The sequence below is a fragment of the Chrysemys picta genome, chromosome 3 (assembly GCF_011386835.1).
Source record: "Chrysemys picta bellii isolate R12L10 chromosome 3, ASM1138683v2, whole genome shotgun sequence".
In the NCBI taxonomy this organism is placed as follows: domain Eukaryota; kingdom Metazoa; phylum Chordata; order Testudines; family Emydidae; genus Chrysemys; species Chrysemys picta.
The window spans coordinates 195,601,914-195,614,713 of NC_088793.1; the positions used below are offsets into that span (position 1 = coordinate 195,601,914).

Below are 12,800 nucleotides of genomic sequence, written 5' to 3' on the forward strand. Positions count from 1 at the left end.
ATCCTTAAAGCAAACTTACAGAAAACACACAGGTATAGCCTATAACTCTTTTATAGTACATTATATATTGTAATCTTTAATAATAGTTTGGGGTGGGAGAAGTTGGACATGTCAAAACCCTATAACATATCCATCAGGATTTATTTAGTTCCTTTTAACAAAGTATGTCATGTGGTTGTATTTGGGTGATTTATAGTTTTAAAAGCAAGTCACAAAAAGTGAACTTTATGGGTGTTTTGTAATTCTTATATTTCTAATTGCCAAACCATAGTTTATGGCTTCCTTAAGATGAGAACTTGATACTTCTGTCCAGTATGCAGATATGCACTGACAGATATCTAATCATACACATTCCTTTAGTAGTACAGCCATTTTCATAAGATCTAATGATGGTATATCTGCCTATCATAAAGAAGGATCAAGCCCTAAGATAATTAGTATGTGATATTTTTTTAATAAGTAGAAGGTCAAACAATATAAACACGGAGTTTTTAATAAAATATTTTTGAAAAATTATTTTTGGGAATGGGGTGAAAAGCTAGTTATGATTAGGAATAAATCATAGGTAAAGGACATAGTGACTCTCTTTGAAACTGAATCTACTTTACTATTTTAAAACAAATTGTTCCATAATCAGGATATGATCAGTAGCCTACATTTTTTATTGGTTTGGCTGAGTCCTTTGAATGTAGTATTTTATCTATTTTCCTTACTTCTGATGCTTTAAGAAGAGCTTAAGTGCTAGATCCTCAGCTGTGGCCAACATATTCTTGAGATGGGTGGGGGATAAGATAGCTGTAAGCTATTTGTTCTGTTCCTTTGATTCTGGGGGCTGATCTGGTTTCTGATGTAATTTAGAGTAGTCTCAGGATTGCACTGTTATCCCTGACTGTCCACTGACCCAACTGTTCTGGCAACCTGGGTTTGCTGGGTCTCAGAGTCATTCTGCCAATCTCCTATACTTAATGCCAGGAGAAATGTTGCTGTATGCATCCCAGTTCGGTTTCTATCTCTACACCTTGAGTGAGGTGGTTAAGCAGACTTTTTAGCTGCTGTGTATCCCTGAAGCAATGCAAAGCAGACAGCTCAGACCCGAGAAGCAGATCCTTTAGTTGAAAACCCAGTTTGTTGACAAATATTTCACAACTTGTCATTCTCCCTATTCTTAGAAGGAAAAAAATATGCATGTATCTTTTTTGACTAAATTGCAAAGAGATTAAGTCTTAATATATTCTTAGTGTAGGTACTTTGACACTGTGATTTGAAAACAGACGAAATTAGGTGAATGCAAATATATCAGAGATTTAGTTACAGATATGGGCTATGCTTTGGTTTGCATTTTGAGCAATGGTCATGCTACAGCAGGGGTAGGCAACCTATGGCACGTGTGCCAAAGACGGCACATGAGCTGATTTTCAGTGACACTCACACTGCCCAGGTCCTGGCACCGGTCCCGGGGGCTCTGCATTTTAATTTAATTTTAAATGAAGCTTCTTAAGCATTTTTAAAACCTTATTTACTTTACATACAACAATAGTTTAGCTATATATTCTAGACTTGTAGAAAGAGACATTTTAACGTTTTTAGAAGGTATTACCGGCACGCGAAACCTTAAATTAGAGTGAATAAATGAAGACTCGGCACACCATTTCTGAAAGGCTGCTGACCCCTGTGCTACAGTAAGAGTAGTTGCACCTAGGATTGCCAAAAGTTTCATAACAAGTCTCACACGTTTAACATGGTCAGCTGGCAATCCAGGAAATTGGGGATACTACGCTAATGCTTCCCAACAATTAAGAATAGAAACATTTGGCCCTTGATGTCTCTCCATAAGATGCACCAAATGCCAATCCTGAAACCCATCTGAGAGTCTTGTTATCTCTTGTCTGTTTGCTTCCTGACCTATTGTATGATGATGTGTGGCTCTGAATGAATTCTTATCTCTCTCTCTTTTAAGATCCCACTCCAGGAATTATCTGAACTATTTAAAAGTGGCACGAGAGCTCCAGTAACCCATAGGCATGACTGTAACATAATAAAATCTATCCCTTACCTCTCTTACCGATATTAAAAAAATCAACTGTTGTCTCTCTACTTTTCCTTGTTTCTCTTTAGGAGGAGTAAATGTTTGTGTGTTTTATAATATTTTCTGGTACATGGACACTAATTCATTGGTTGAATGTGCTCTCTGGACCATCTGAGGGAAATGGCCCTTGGCAGATAGACTGATGGGGTCTAATCTGAAATTCTGAATTGTAAAGACCTCTCTCCAGTTGAGGTGCAGTTTCTTCATTAATATAAGCACATTACGCATTAGTTCCTACTATATGTTAAGCCATAACAACAATAATGTAATTCTTAAAGGTTTAAAAACAATTTTGGTTGGGAGATCGGCGCTGGAAGGATCTGGGGTGGTTTAGATGGAGAGAGGGTGTTATGATTATTTATAGTAACAAAGCCCCCAATTCTCATTCCCCCAAACAAAAACCTACAAACCTGTTGACTTAAATACATTGAAATATGTTGATTTTTGTTTAAACAAATACATAGGAAAAAAAGACAATACAGAAGGTTTTGAATAGATGGACAGTTTTTTGTCCTTATGGGGGAATTCTGCACCAAAAAATTCTACAGTTTTTATTTGTCAAAATAACACTATATAATCACACCAGTTTCAATATTTTGGTAGTTTATTTCAAAATATTTGTCAAGTATGTCTGAAACAATACAGACACAACAAAAAATTGCCCCGGGAGTAGAGAATTAAAGAAACCCCTACGACAACCCAGTTTGCCCCCACCCCGAGCCTAGCTGCAGCCTCTCCCCAGCCCAGAGATACACCCCCAGCCCAGACATTCATACCCCCTACCTGACCCCCACCAGCCCAGACACTCACAGACCCTACCCTCCTAGAGCCCAGGGATCCAGAGGTAGAAAGAGCCTGATTCTGGGTCCCCAGCTTGCACAGAGTTTCTGGTGCGCTGCTGCCTCCTTCCTTCAGGGTGTGCTGGGAACTGCAGCTGCTGGGAACTCTCCAGTGCCCTCTCCCTCCCCCCGGCCTTGTCTTCTGCTGGGTCCAGCGGTCCCTAATGGCGGCCAGCAGCTGTGCAGCCCATTTGGGGGGGGGGAAGGAAATTCTGCATTGTGCAGTGGTGCATAATTCCCCCAGGAGTATTATGGGCTCACACAGTACAACACAATGATGTTTCAGTTGGACATACATAATCATTATAACCCACTTAGGCCTAAGGCCTTGTCTACACTACAGTTATGCCGCTTTAATTAAAGCGCTGTTGCATGTCCACATGATCCATCCCTGTGTCGGCAGAGCACAGCCACACTAACAGCTCTTGCATTGACACAGAGAGCAGCGCACTGTGGGCAGCTATCCCACTGTGGAACTGCCCGCAGGATGCTTTGGGAAGGGTTTGCAATGCCTTATGGGGCAGGTACAGCGGCACATGTTGCAGGTTTCTCAGTCCCATCATTCCATAGGAACAGTTGCCAGCCACTTTTCAACTGAAGTGTGTGCGGGAGGGGGAGAGAAGTGTGTGACAGGGAGTGTGTGCGTGGGGGGGAGAGGGAGAGACAGAAACAGTGTGTCTGTTGGGGGAGAGTGCATCAGCATGCTGTCTCTTTAAGTTCAGACAGCAGCCTGAGCAACCAATCCTGAAGTAGTGGGAGGGGGACACCCCCCCACATCAGCCCCCAGCTCTGCACAGGAGTCTCTCCCCCTCCCCCTCACCACAGCAGCAGCCCTCTCTGCCTGCCTGCCTATGGTTCTGTGATTCCCTCTGAGTTCTCCCACAGCCCCCTCAGCTAGCGGGAGCAGCTCCTTAGCAGGTCTGTGAGCTCTCTGTGATGAGGAATGTCAAAGCTTCCCGGAGCTTAGAAAGGGGAGGGGCGCTTGCCTGCGTAGCTAGATGCAAGGCAGCCGAGTTCAAAACAGTGAGCAGAGCGGTCACAGCAAGCAATGTGGGATACTGGGGGAACCTGTAATGGTGACATAACAAACAGCAGCATCTACACCGGGGTGGGCATGCTATGGCCTGGGGGCCTCATCCGGCCCTCCAGACTTTTTAATCTAGCCCTCGAGCTCCTGCTAGGGGGTGAGTTCCGAGGCTTGCCCCGCAACATGCAGCTCCTGGAAGCAGCAGCATGTCCACCTTCCGGCTTCTACATGTAGGGTCAGCCAGCCAGCGCCGCATGCTTCCTCTGCAGCTCCTATTGGCTGGGAACCGCAGCCAGTGGGAGCTGCTGGGACGGCACCTGCGGACGGGGCAGCATGCAGAGCTGCCTGGCCGCGCCTCGTCCTAGAAGCTGGAGGGGGAACATGCTGCTGGTTCTGGGAGCTGCTTGAGCCCGAAGCAACCTTCTGCACCCCCAACCCCATCCCCACCCCAGAGCCCCCAGCCTCCTCCTGCACCCTAACCTCCAATTTTGACAGCATTCATGGCCCGCTATGCTATTTCCATACCCAGATGTGGCCCTCAGGCCAAAAAGTTTGCCCACCCCAATCTACACTGATGCTTTGTCAGTTTAACTTTGCCGCAAAAAGCTTTATGCCTCTTGTTAAGGTAGTTTTATTTTGTCGCCAAAACAGGAGAGTTTTGCCACCAAAAATAGCATTGTAGTGTAATGTAGGCAAGGCCTTACTGATGCTGAGAAGACATTCCAAGTGAGTCTCATTGGAACTTAAAAAGTAAATAATTGTGAGAGCTACTGTTATCAAGGTTGGTATGTGACTATACATACTGTATGCAACACTTTTTGGATTATATAGAAAAATTCTACTATATGGCTGCATTTGGTTAGATACACCACAGAATTTCTATACTCTACTCTTATTTGTCTTCAGATCTAAAGCAATGTAAATTCTACACTTTTCACAGAACAGTCTTGCACTGAAACCCCTTTTATTCCACTGTAATTTAAATTGTTATTTGATAAACATTTATGGTTGTCAAAGCTTTGTTAATTTGTTAGCACATTCTTTGCCAAATACTGTAGTGTATTTTGTTTGGTACTATATTCTTTCTTTTTCTAAACTATTATTTGTATGTAAATTCTCAATAGAAACCGTATATTTTCCACAAAGATGAATAAGTGATAAACACCCTCTGTCACTATTTTAATTTACTGAGAGTAACTTTTGTGGTATTATTTTATAGCCAGATTAAACTAAAATGTCAGTTTCAGGGGAATGAACTGTTGTTTCTTTCAAGGTAGATATTAACTAGTGTTAAACAAAAAAAATCAGACCCTTTTTCCCTCCTTTTAGAAATCAAAAACCACTGAGATGTTCAGCTTTTGACCAATAACTTCTGTTTTTTAAGTTTAGTTTTCAAATGGAAACAATGAAAATTTTCAAGAAAGCAGATGCTTTCTGTGAAAAATTTCATTTTTTAAAGCCTAATTTTCTATTAGAAAAAGATGTTGGCAAAAAGTTCCTGACCAGCCCTAATAATATTTTTAAAAATTGAGTTTGGGATTAGTAGTGTGTGAGAGAGATTTTTGCTCTAGCTGGCCAGTTCAAGCCAGGTAAATCTGTAAGTAACCAAAAGTTATCTATGGATAGATACCACAGAAAGAGGCCTATGTGAAAGGGTTGGTAGTCTTGGTTCCGTTCCTGTTAGCTATAAGTACACAGCGCAAAAACCACCATCACAGCTGAAACCAACAAGCACTCTGTGGGCAGTTGCAGCGGAGAGACCAAGGAGTCAGTGAGCTGAAGACTGAACTACATTTTCTCTCACTCTCCCCTAGATATAGTCCGTGCTGGTCAGAATTGGGGCATTTAAGCATAGGAGTTCATGCATTGTGGTGCCTCTACTAAGCTTTCTAGGATTGTCAATCCAACACGTGATAAATATGGATTTCACTTACTAAAATAACAGAAGATTACCTGGTCTTTTTTGCTTTAAAAGATTTATATGTGGTATAGAAATTTAAAAAAATTAAACAGGATATTTTGGTTTTGGAGATCAATTTACAATACAATAAAAAGTCAGATATTAATAAATTGTAAATAACACTTTCAACTGGGGTTTTAGTATTTTTTCATAGAAATAAGACCTCTAAATAGCCTGTCGGCTTGCTCCGGAGCAAAGAACACAGAGTCTCAGGTGGTCATCAGTAAAGCATTGGAGATGGGCCACGGTCTAGATTATATAGGTGTCCTTGGGTAACATCATTCTGTATAAAAATGGAATATGTCAGCAAAATTAAAGCTGTTTTTTAAATCTATATTATAAACTTGTATTTGTCTCAGTGCTATTGCTTTTTAAAATAAAAGTGAAATTATGAAGCTTTTCAGACTAAACTCTTTCCACTAAAAAGATGGAGAACTTAATGGTACCAGAAATCACATAATTAATATCTCTATTCATTACAAATGCTTATGCCACTTTTGGACACAAGCATTGCAAAACATTAATATCTTGAGTTGCAAAAATATTTTAATTTTTCACACAACTTTGGAAAATACAAGATTGCTAAATTTCAGATCTTCTTAGCTCTTAGTCAAAGGAATGCGCTTTCATTGTAGGCTTATCTGTAAAGATGTCTGTAATCTCCAGCACCTTGCTATCCAGACCATGAACATTTGTCATATTTGACGTTTCTGTTAATCAGATGCGGCTTAAAGGATATGCTAGGAAACTGTTTTGACAATGGATTAAAGTGTTATCTGTACCTTATTGAATTATAAAATGTTTTAGGATTTAAAATATTTTTAGGACTGCCCAGATTCTCTCAAGCTTTGCATGTTGTCTGCAAATAGGTCTGCTATTTAAAACAAACAAAAAGCAAGGTTAATTTCCGGTTGTAAAGTCCTAATTCATATTTTTATATTTTCAAGTAAGATCAAAACATAAAGTTTAATGCTTCCTTTTTAGCTTTTTACTTCTAAGCTGCAAATGCCTTCAAATATTAAACAACAATTGAAATGGCTTTATCACAGTTTTTTTCATGTATATCTAAAGGAAATGTGAGGATTCATTAATAAGATGATTACCATTTTTCTTTCAAAGAATCCTTCATGTTTCTAAGTAACCTTTACCTCCTTTATGCTCTTTTCTCTACTTCTCTGTCCAAGAGCATTTTCTTATTTCTAGCCAACTAAAGTATATTCCATGTAGTGATTCTGGTCTTCCTTTGTTCTTCTTATTTGATATCTATTTGATAGCGGATGATCTGTCGCTCTCTGGGAGCAAATCCAGATGACCTAAAGGACCCAATTAAAATTAGCATTCCGCGCTATGTCCTTTGTGGGCAGGGAAAAGATGAGCACTATGAGTTTGAGATAAAGGTAAGTGTTTTTCAATTATCTTTCTTTAATGTTTGGGTTTCTTGCACGCATGCTGCTTTGTTATACCATTACGGAGTGACAGAAAAATGCCCACAGCTCACTAGCAAGTGGTTATGAAATTGCTCTACCCAGCCATCCGAGTTCAAAAGGTGGAAAACATTCTTGCATTGTGAAATGCAGTTGGTAATAAAGTGTGGAGATATAACTAAGTTGACTGCTGCTCACAATGATGTCACAAGCAGTATAGCAGCCAAGAGAAGTAGACAACAACCTGAAAGAAAACTCCCAGGTTAAAAAATGTTAGACTTTAGAAATCTGCGTGATTATTCCCAGGAAATGTATTGTGTTGGCTGCCAAAGGGCTTTCCAACAGAAAACATTCTGGATTTCAGAGATGACTATTAGCAGGATAGAAATGATAACTCTACTCAAAATGTGCAAAACAAGATGAGCTGTGTGGGACAGTGTCTTGACTTGGGCAAGATGTCATCCTTGGTAAGAGACTCATATATGTAATCTTAACTATCACTGATATCTCATTGGTAAAGAAAAAGGGAGCATTGTAAATATTCTTTTTGAAGGTTGTCACTTCTGTGTTTTTTCTATTAAAAATCCCCATTGTCACAAACTTTCTTACTCAACAGCACACTTTACTGGATACTGTGGGGATGTCTGCATACAGCATCTAACGCAGGGGTGGGTAAACTTTTTGGCCCGAGGGCCACATCTGGGTATGGAAATGGTATGGTGGGCCAAGAATACTCAGGAAATTCGGGGTTGGGATGTGGGAGGGGGTGAGGGCTCTGGGGTGGGGCTGGGGTCAGGGATTGGGGGTGCAGGAGGGTGCTCTGGGCTGGGACCGAGGGGTTTGGAGGGCGGGAGGAGGATCAGGGTTGGGGCGCGGGAAGCAGTCAGGGGTGCAGGCTCTATGCGGCGCTTACATAAAGCAGCTCCCAGAAGTAGCGGCATATCCTTCCTCCGGATTACATGCAGAGGCGCGGACAGGTGCCACTCCTGTAGCTCCCATTGTCCGTGGTTCCTGGCCAGTGGGAGCTGCGGGGGCGGCGCTTGGGGCCGGGCAGTGTGTGGAGCCCCTTGGCTGCCCCTACACGTAGAAGCCAGAGGGAAGACATGTTGCTGCTTCCAGGAGACGCGTGGAGCGGGGCAAGCCTCCAACCTTGCTCCCTGGCTAGAGCACTGGAGCGGGGCAAGCCCCAGATCTTGCTCCCCGGCAGGAGCTCGAGGGCCGGATTAAAACGTTTTCCTACCCCTGATCTAATGGATCATATGCACAACTACAAAACTTCAGTGGTCAGACTATTGATCTCACTACTCCAGTTTAAATTTGGGGTAACTACATTGAAGTTACAGTAGAGTAGCTGAGATTAGAATCCTAACACAAGCTAAGTTTTTTACAAATAATACAGGTTTTATCACAAAAATCACGGTACAGTTTGATATAAAATGATTAGATATATGACGTTATTAAACTTGTCATGTTTTCGTCTAATAACAAACACAGCATTAAGCTATAGACATTTTCTGAGGTTCCATCTGCTCCCTGGTCTCCCCATGTTACTCCTCTCCTTCCACCCTCCATTCATTTTCTCCATGTCCGAACTCTGTTAGTTTCTCCAATTCCTATCTCCTTCCTCCTCAATGTTATCTCTTCCAGCATAGTTTCTCCCTGAGATTTTTTTCATGTTCAACCTTGCTGGGTAAGTACAGGTACACTGCCTTTCCTTCCTAACCCAGGAATCGAGACCGTCTCGCTTCAAAGCAAAACATGAAAAGCTGAATGGAAACATGCTTGGTGAAGGTAGAGCATGCACAAGCCTGTATGATTGACACATCTCTGCAGACTGAAGACATCAATTTGGCTGGGGTCGGAGAGAAGAGGATTGACAGCCTTTAGCTGCTGTGTGTCAAACTTGCTGACCTAGTTTTTCATTAGCTACCGCAGGTTAAAGGGCTTTCACTACAACATGCAGATCATTTCTGAGCTGTGCTCACATTCTGCCAGCTGCAAAATTGGTACCTGATCCATCAGGTTAGGTTAAAGGTGGTCAGACCTGCAGCTGGCCACATCACTTCCTTGTGTACCATTGGCTATGAAACTGAAGTGCCTTAACCACATCAGCTCAATAAGCCATTGGCTTCGGGGAACTTTTTGACTTCATGATACCAAATCATCCCTCTCCCCCTAACTTTTCAAGAATCCCTCTTGCAAGTAACTACTAAGGAACAAGTTGCAGCCTTTCCACAGGTCAGAACAATAGAAGAGGGTGACATAGCAGTGTCAGGGAATGGGAGTCTACTATTGTTACACTCGTATGCCTTTGTTATCAGCTTAGTTACAGTAATAAACATAATACCTAATAGCCTGTAGGTGGCAACTCTGAAATTGGTTAGGGCTCTTCAGAGGTTAGTACCTGGGATATCCCTTATAATCCATAATCCTTTCTTTATTCAAGGCAGTTGACTCTCTCTGCTGTCCTCACAACTCATGTTTCTCTTTTATAGTATATTCTCTCCTTGGAGGCCACGCCATGCTGTTGCCCAAGCTGCTTTCCATATGGTGACTATTAGGCTCCAAGCCCCACCCCACAGCCCTTGTTATATAAGCCTACAACTGCCACTCCACCAGGGGCTTAGAACGCTGCTACTTCTCTGCTCCTGGGTTCCCTCTCTCTATTTAGCAGTCTGGTTACAGGGCCCCCGACTCCACTTCCCTCTGATTTGGCCTCAACTGGAGTATTGTGTCCAGTTCTGGGCACCAGATTTCAGCAAAGATGTGGACAAATTGGAGAGAGTCAAGAGAAGAACAACAAAAATGATTACAGGTCTAGAAAACATGACCTATGAGGGAAGTTTGAAAAAATTGGGGTTGTTTAGTCTGGAAAAGAGAAGACTGAGAAGGGACATGATAATAGTTTTCAAGTATGTAAAAGGTTGTTACAAGGAGGAGGAAGAAAAATTGTTTTTCTTAACCTCTGAGGATAGGACAAGAAGCAATGGGCTTAAATTGCAGCAAGGGCAGTTTAGGTTGGACATTAGGAAAAACTTCCTAACTGTCAGAGTGTTTAAGCACTGGAATAAATTGCCTAGAGAGATTGTGGAATCTGCACCATCAGAGATTTTTAAGAGCAGGTTAGACAAACACCTGTCAGGAATTGTCTAGATAATTAGTCCTGCCACGAGAGCAGGGGACTGGACTAGATGACCTCTCAAGGTCCCTTCTAGTTCTATGATTCTGTGATTCATGGAACCATAATTACAAGACTGTCTTCCATAAAGATACCATATTGACTGAATGATTTCTACTCTTGAAGACCAAAATGCTTGAGGGTATAATGAGACCATCCAAACCTAATTCAGATGAGTGGGGGAGAAATTACAAGCAAGATACCTCATGCTTTAGGGAATAAGCCAACCATTAAGGGATAGGGGTTAGGAAGAAATTTCCTCAGTGAAATGGTTACTGCAGATATGTCCACTACACAGGTTTTTGCGTCTTCCTTTAAAGCATCTAATGCTGATCATTGCTAGAGATAGCCTATTAGATGAGATGGAGCACTGATATGATTCATTATGTCAATTCCTATGCTTCTGTATTCCATTCTGGTCTTATGACTACTCAGCATCTCTATCTGCAAGTTCAGAATGGTGACCTTAGTCTCAATTGTAGCATTTTAAATTCACAGGATTGACTTGGTGCTCTACTTCAGTCACTTACTTACACGTATCTGCCAGGTCATCTCTCAGGAACTACCTTTGTATCTTCTTTGGAGGGGTTCGTTACCAGTGCAAAGCTCTACCATTTTGGCCAGGGTATTAAGTAAGCCTTAGCTGTGGCAGAAGCTCACTTGGGAAAGAAAGAAATTCACATCTTCCTCTACCTTGATAGTTGACTAATAAATGATGAGACAACCTGCATTCCAGATGCCTGGCTCCCGGTTTCATTTCTGAGACCAAAAGATAAGCCAAGGTGATTCACTTTCACTCCTCAAAACACACTGCATTTGACTCGACTATAGATTCAAAAGTGGCAAGAGTTTACTGATACCTGCCTTTTGGAAGGTTTCAAGAAATACTTAATTATCTTGTCAATATGGTCTTAACCTCAAAAACTAGATTATGGGTTCCTGACCCTACTGGTAACTCTGTTTGTAGATTGAGAATGAGGCCTTTTCACCAAAATTGTTTTCTTTAGGCAGATATAGCTTTTTTAAATCCAGATTGACTACCTCTCAAGAGGTGTCGCTCAAAGCCTATTCTCCACCAGGTGAAGTTAGGTTGATGCTTAGTTACTTTCTTAATAGAATGAAAACATTCCGTAAAGTCCCAAGGTTATTAATAGTTTAGGATTACTATAGGATAGGATTTGGGAGAGGTAATTTTCTCTCAACCTCTTCTAGATAGTCTTTTGCACATACCTTGATGATGTTATGCTTCCCTTTAGTCTTAAAATCTATGAATCTATTAAGGAAAGGAAGGTTCTACCCTGTTTATTTCATGGATGTCCCTCGTGGTCAGGGAAGATTACCAGCTGCTGAAATAACTCCTTACCTGAGAGTCTTTCCTTTCTCCCAAATTTAGATCTAAGTTTCTCTTTTATCAGAGTGAGATTTTTTCCCTAGTCTTACTCCTGCTGTTGGTCTCCCAACAAACTGCTCAAACTTTTATTGCTCTTTTCCTACCACAAAACTATGACTTTCCTGCACCCTACAGCCCTCAAACTCTGACTCAGATACATGTTGACCTATCAGAGAACATCTAAAGATAAGCAAGCCACATCTGTGAATCTTTGGAAACATACATTTTTATCAGCAAATGCTTAAATTCGTATGCGGCCAACACCCTAGATATTGCCATAATTTGAAGAAACAAAATCAAGAAATGAGGGTGAAAAAATGTCTTCTGCTGGCAAAAAATGGATAAATTCTTTCCCTGGTATCACAAAGAAGAGCGAGCAATTCAGGGGATCTTGGCAGCACCTTAGTCTAAATATTCACAAGTCCTTCAATCTAGTAGGCAGTCCTTAAATAAGTTCACTTCTAGCTATACTAGTATATCGTCAAGACAAAACATTATTTTCTAGTGCAGGCTGGCTTAGCACTGTGTCCATCCATAGGTGAGCTTTAGCTTTTTGGAGTGGGTCTTTTAAATGGTCCCTCCACTCTCATAGTTAGCTAACTCTAGTCCATCACGGTGAAACCATTGCGCACAAGATCCTACCTTTATTATTTTCAGGAGACCCTAGACTTGAGACCCCACATTGAATTGATTCATTTTCTATAAAAGAGACTCCTTAGGTCAGCACCAGCCTCTTCTGCAGCAGGAGAGGTGAAGTTCAGCCCCGTATGCTGGTGTCTAGTGGTAGTTGCTAATATTAATATCCTTCCTACACAGTGCCAATGGATAGTTTTCCATATAAACTCCCATCTGCCAGGCAGTTTTGTATGCATTCCGTAGAGAATCCAAAATAGCCG

At 41.5% G+C, this 12,800-nt stretch overlaps 1 protein-coding gene across 7 annotated transcripts in view; it reads left to right on the forward strand.

The window, feature by feature from the left end:
• KIF16B (kinesin family member 16B) overlaps positions 1-12,800 on the forward strand; it is a 223,787-nt gene that overhangs the window by 157,001 nt on the left and 53,986 nt on the right. For 6 of the 7 annotated variants that reach the window (XM_008173558.4, XM_065589753.1, XM_008173554.4 and 3 more), the window contains one exon: positions 7,187-7,309. In XM_008173558.4, coding sequence (XP_008171780.2) covers positions 7,187-7,309 — 123 coding nt within the window. Of the gene's footprint in view, positions 1-1,957; positions 2,091-7,186; positions 7,310-12,800 lie in introns of those variants that run through there. The other variant, XM_042847082.2, reaches the window with a different exon arrangement.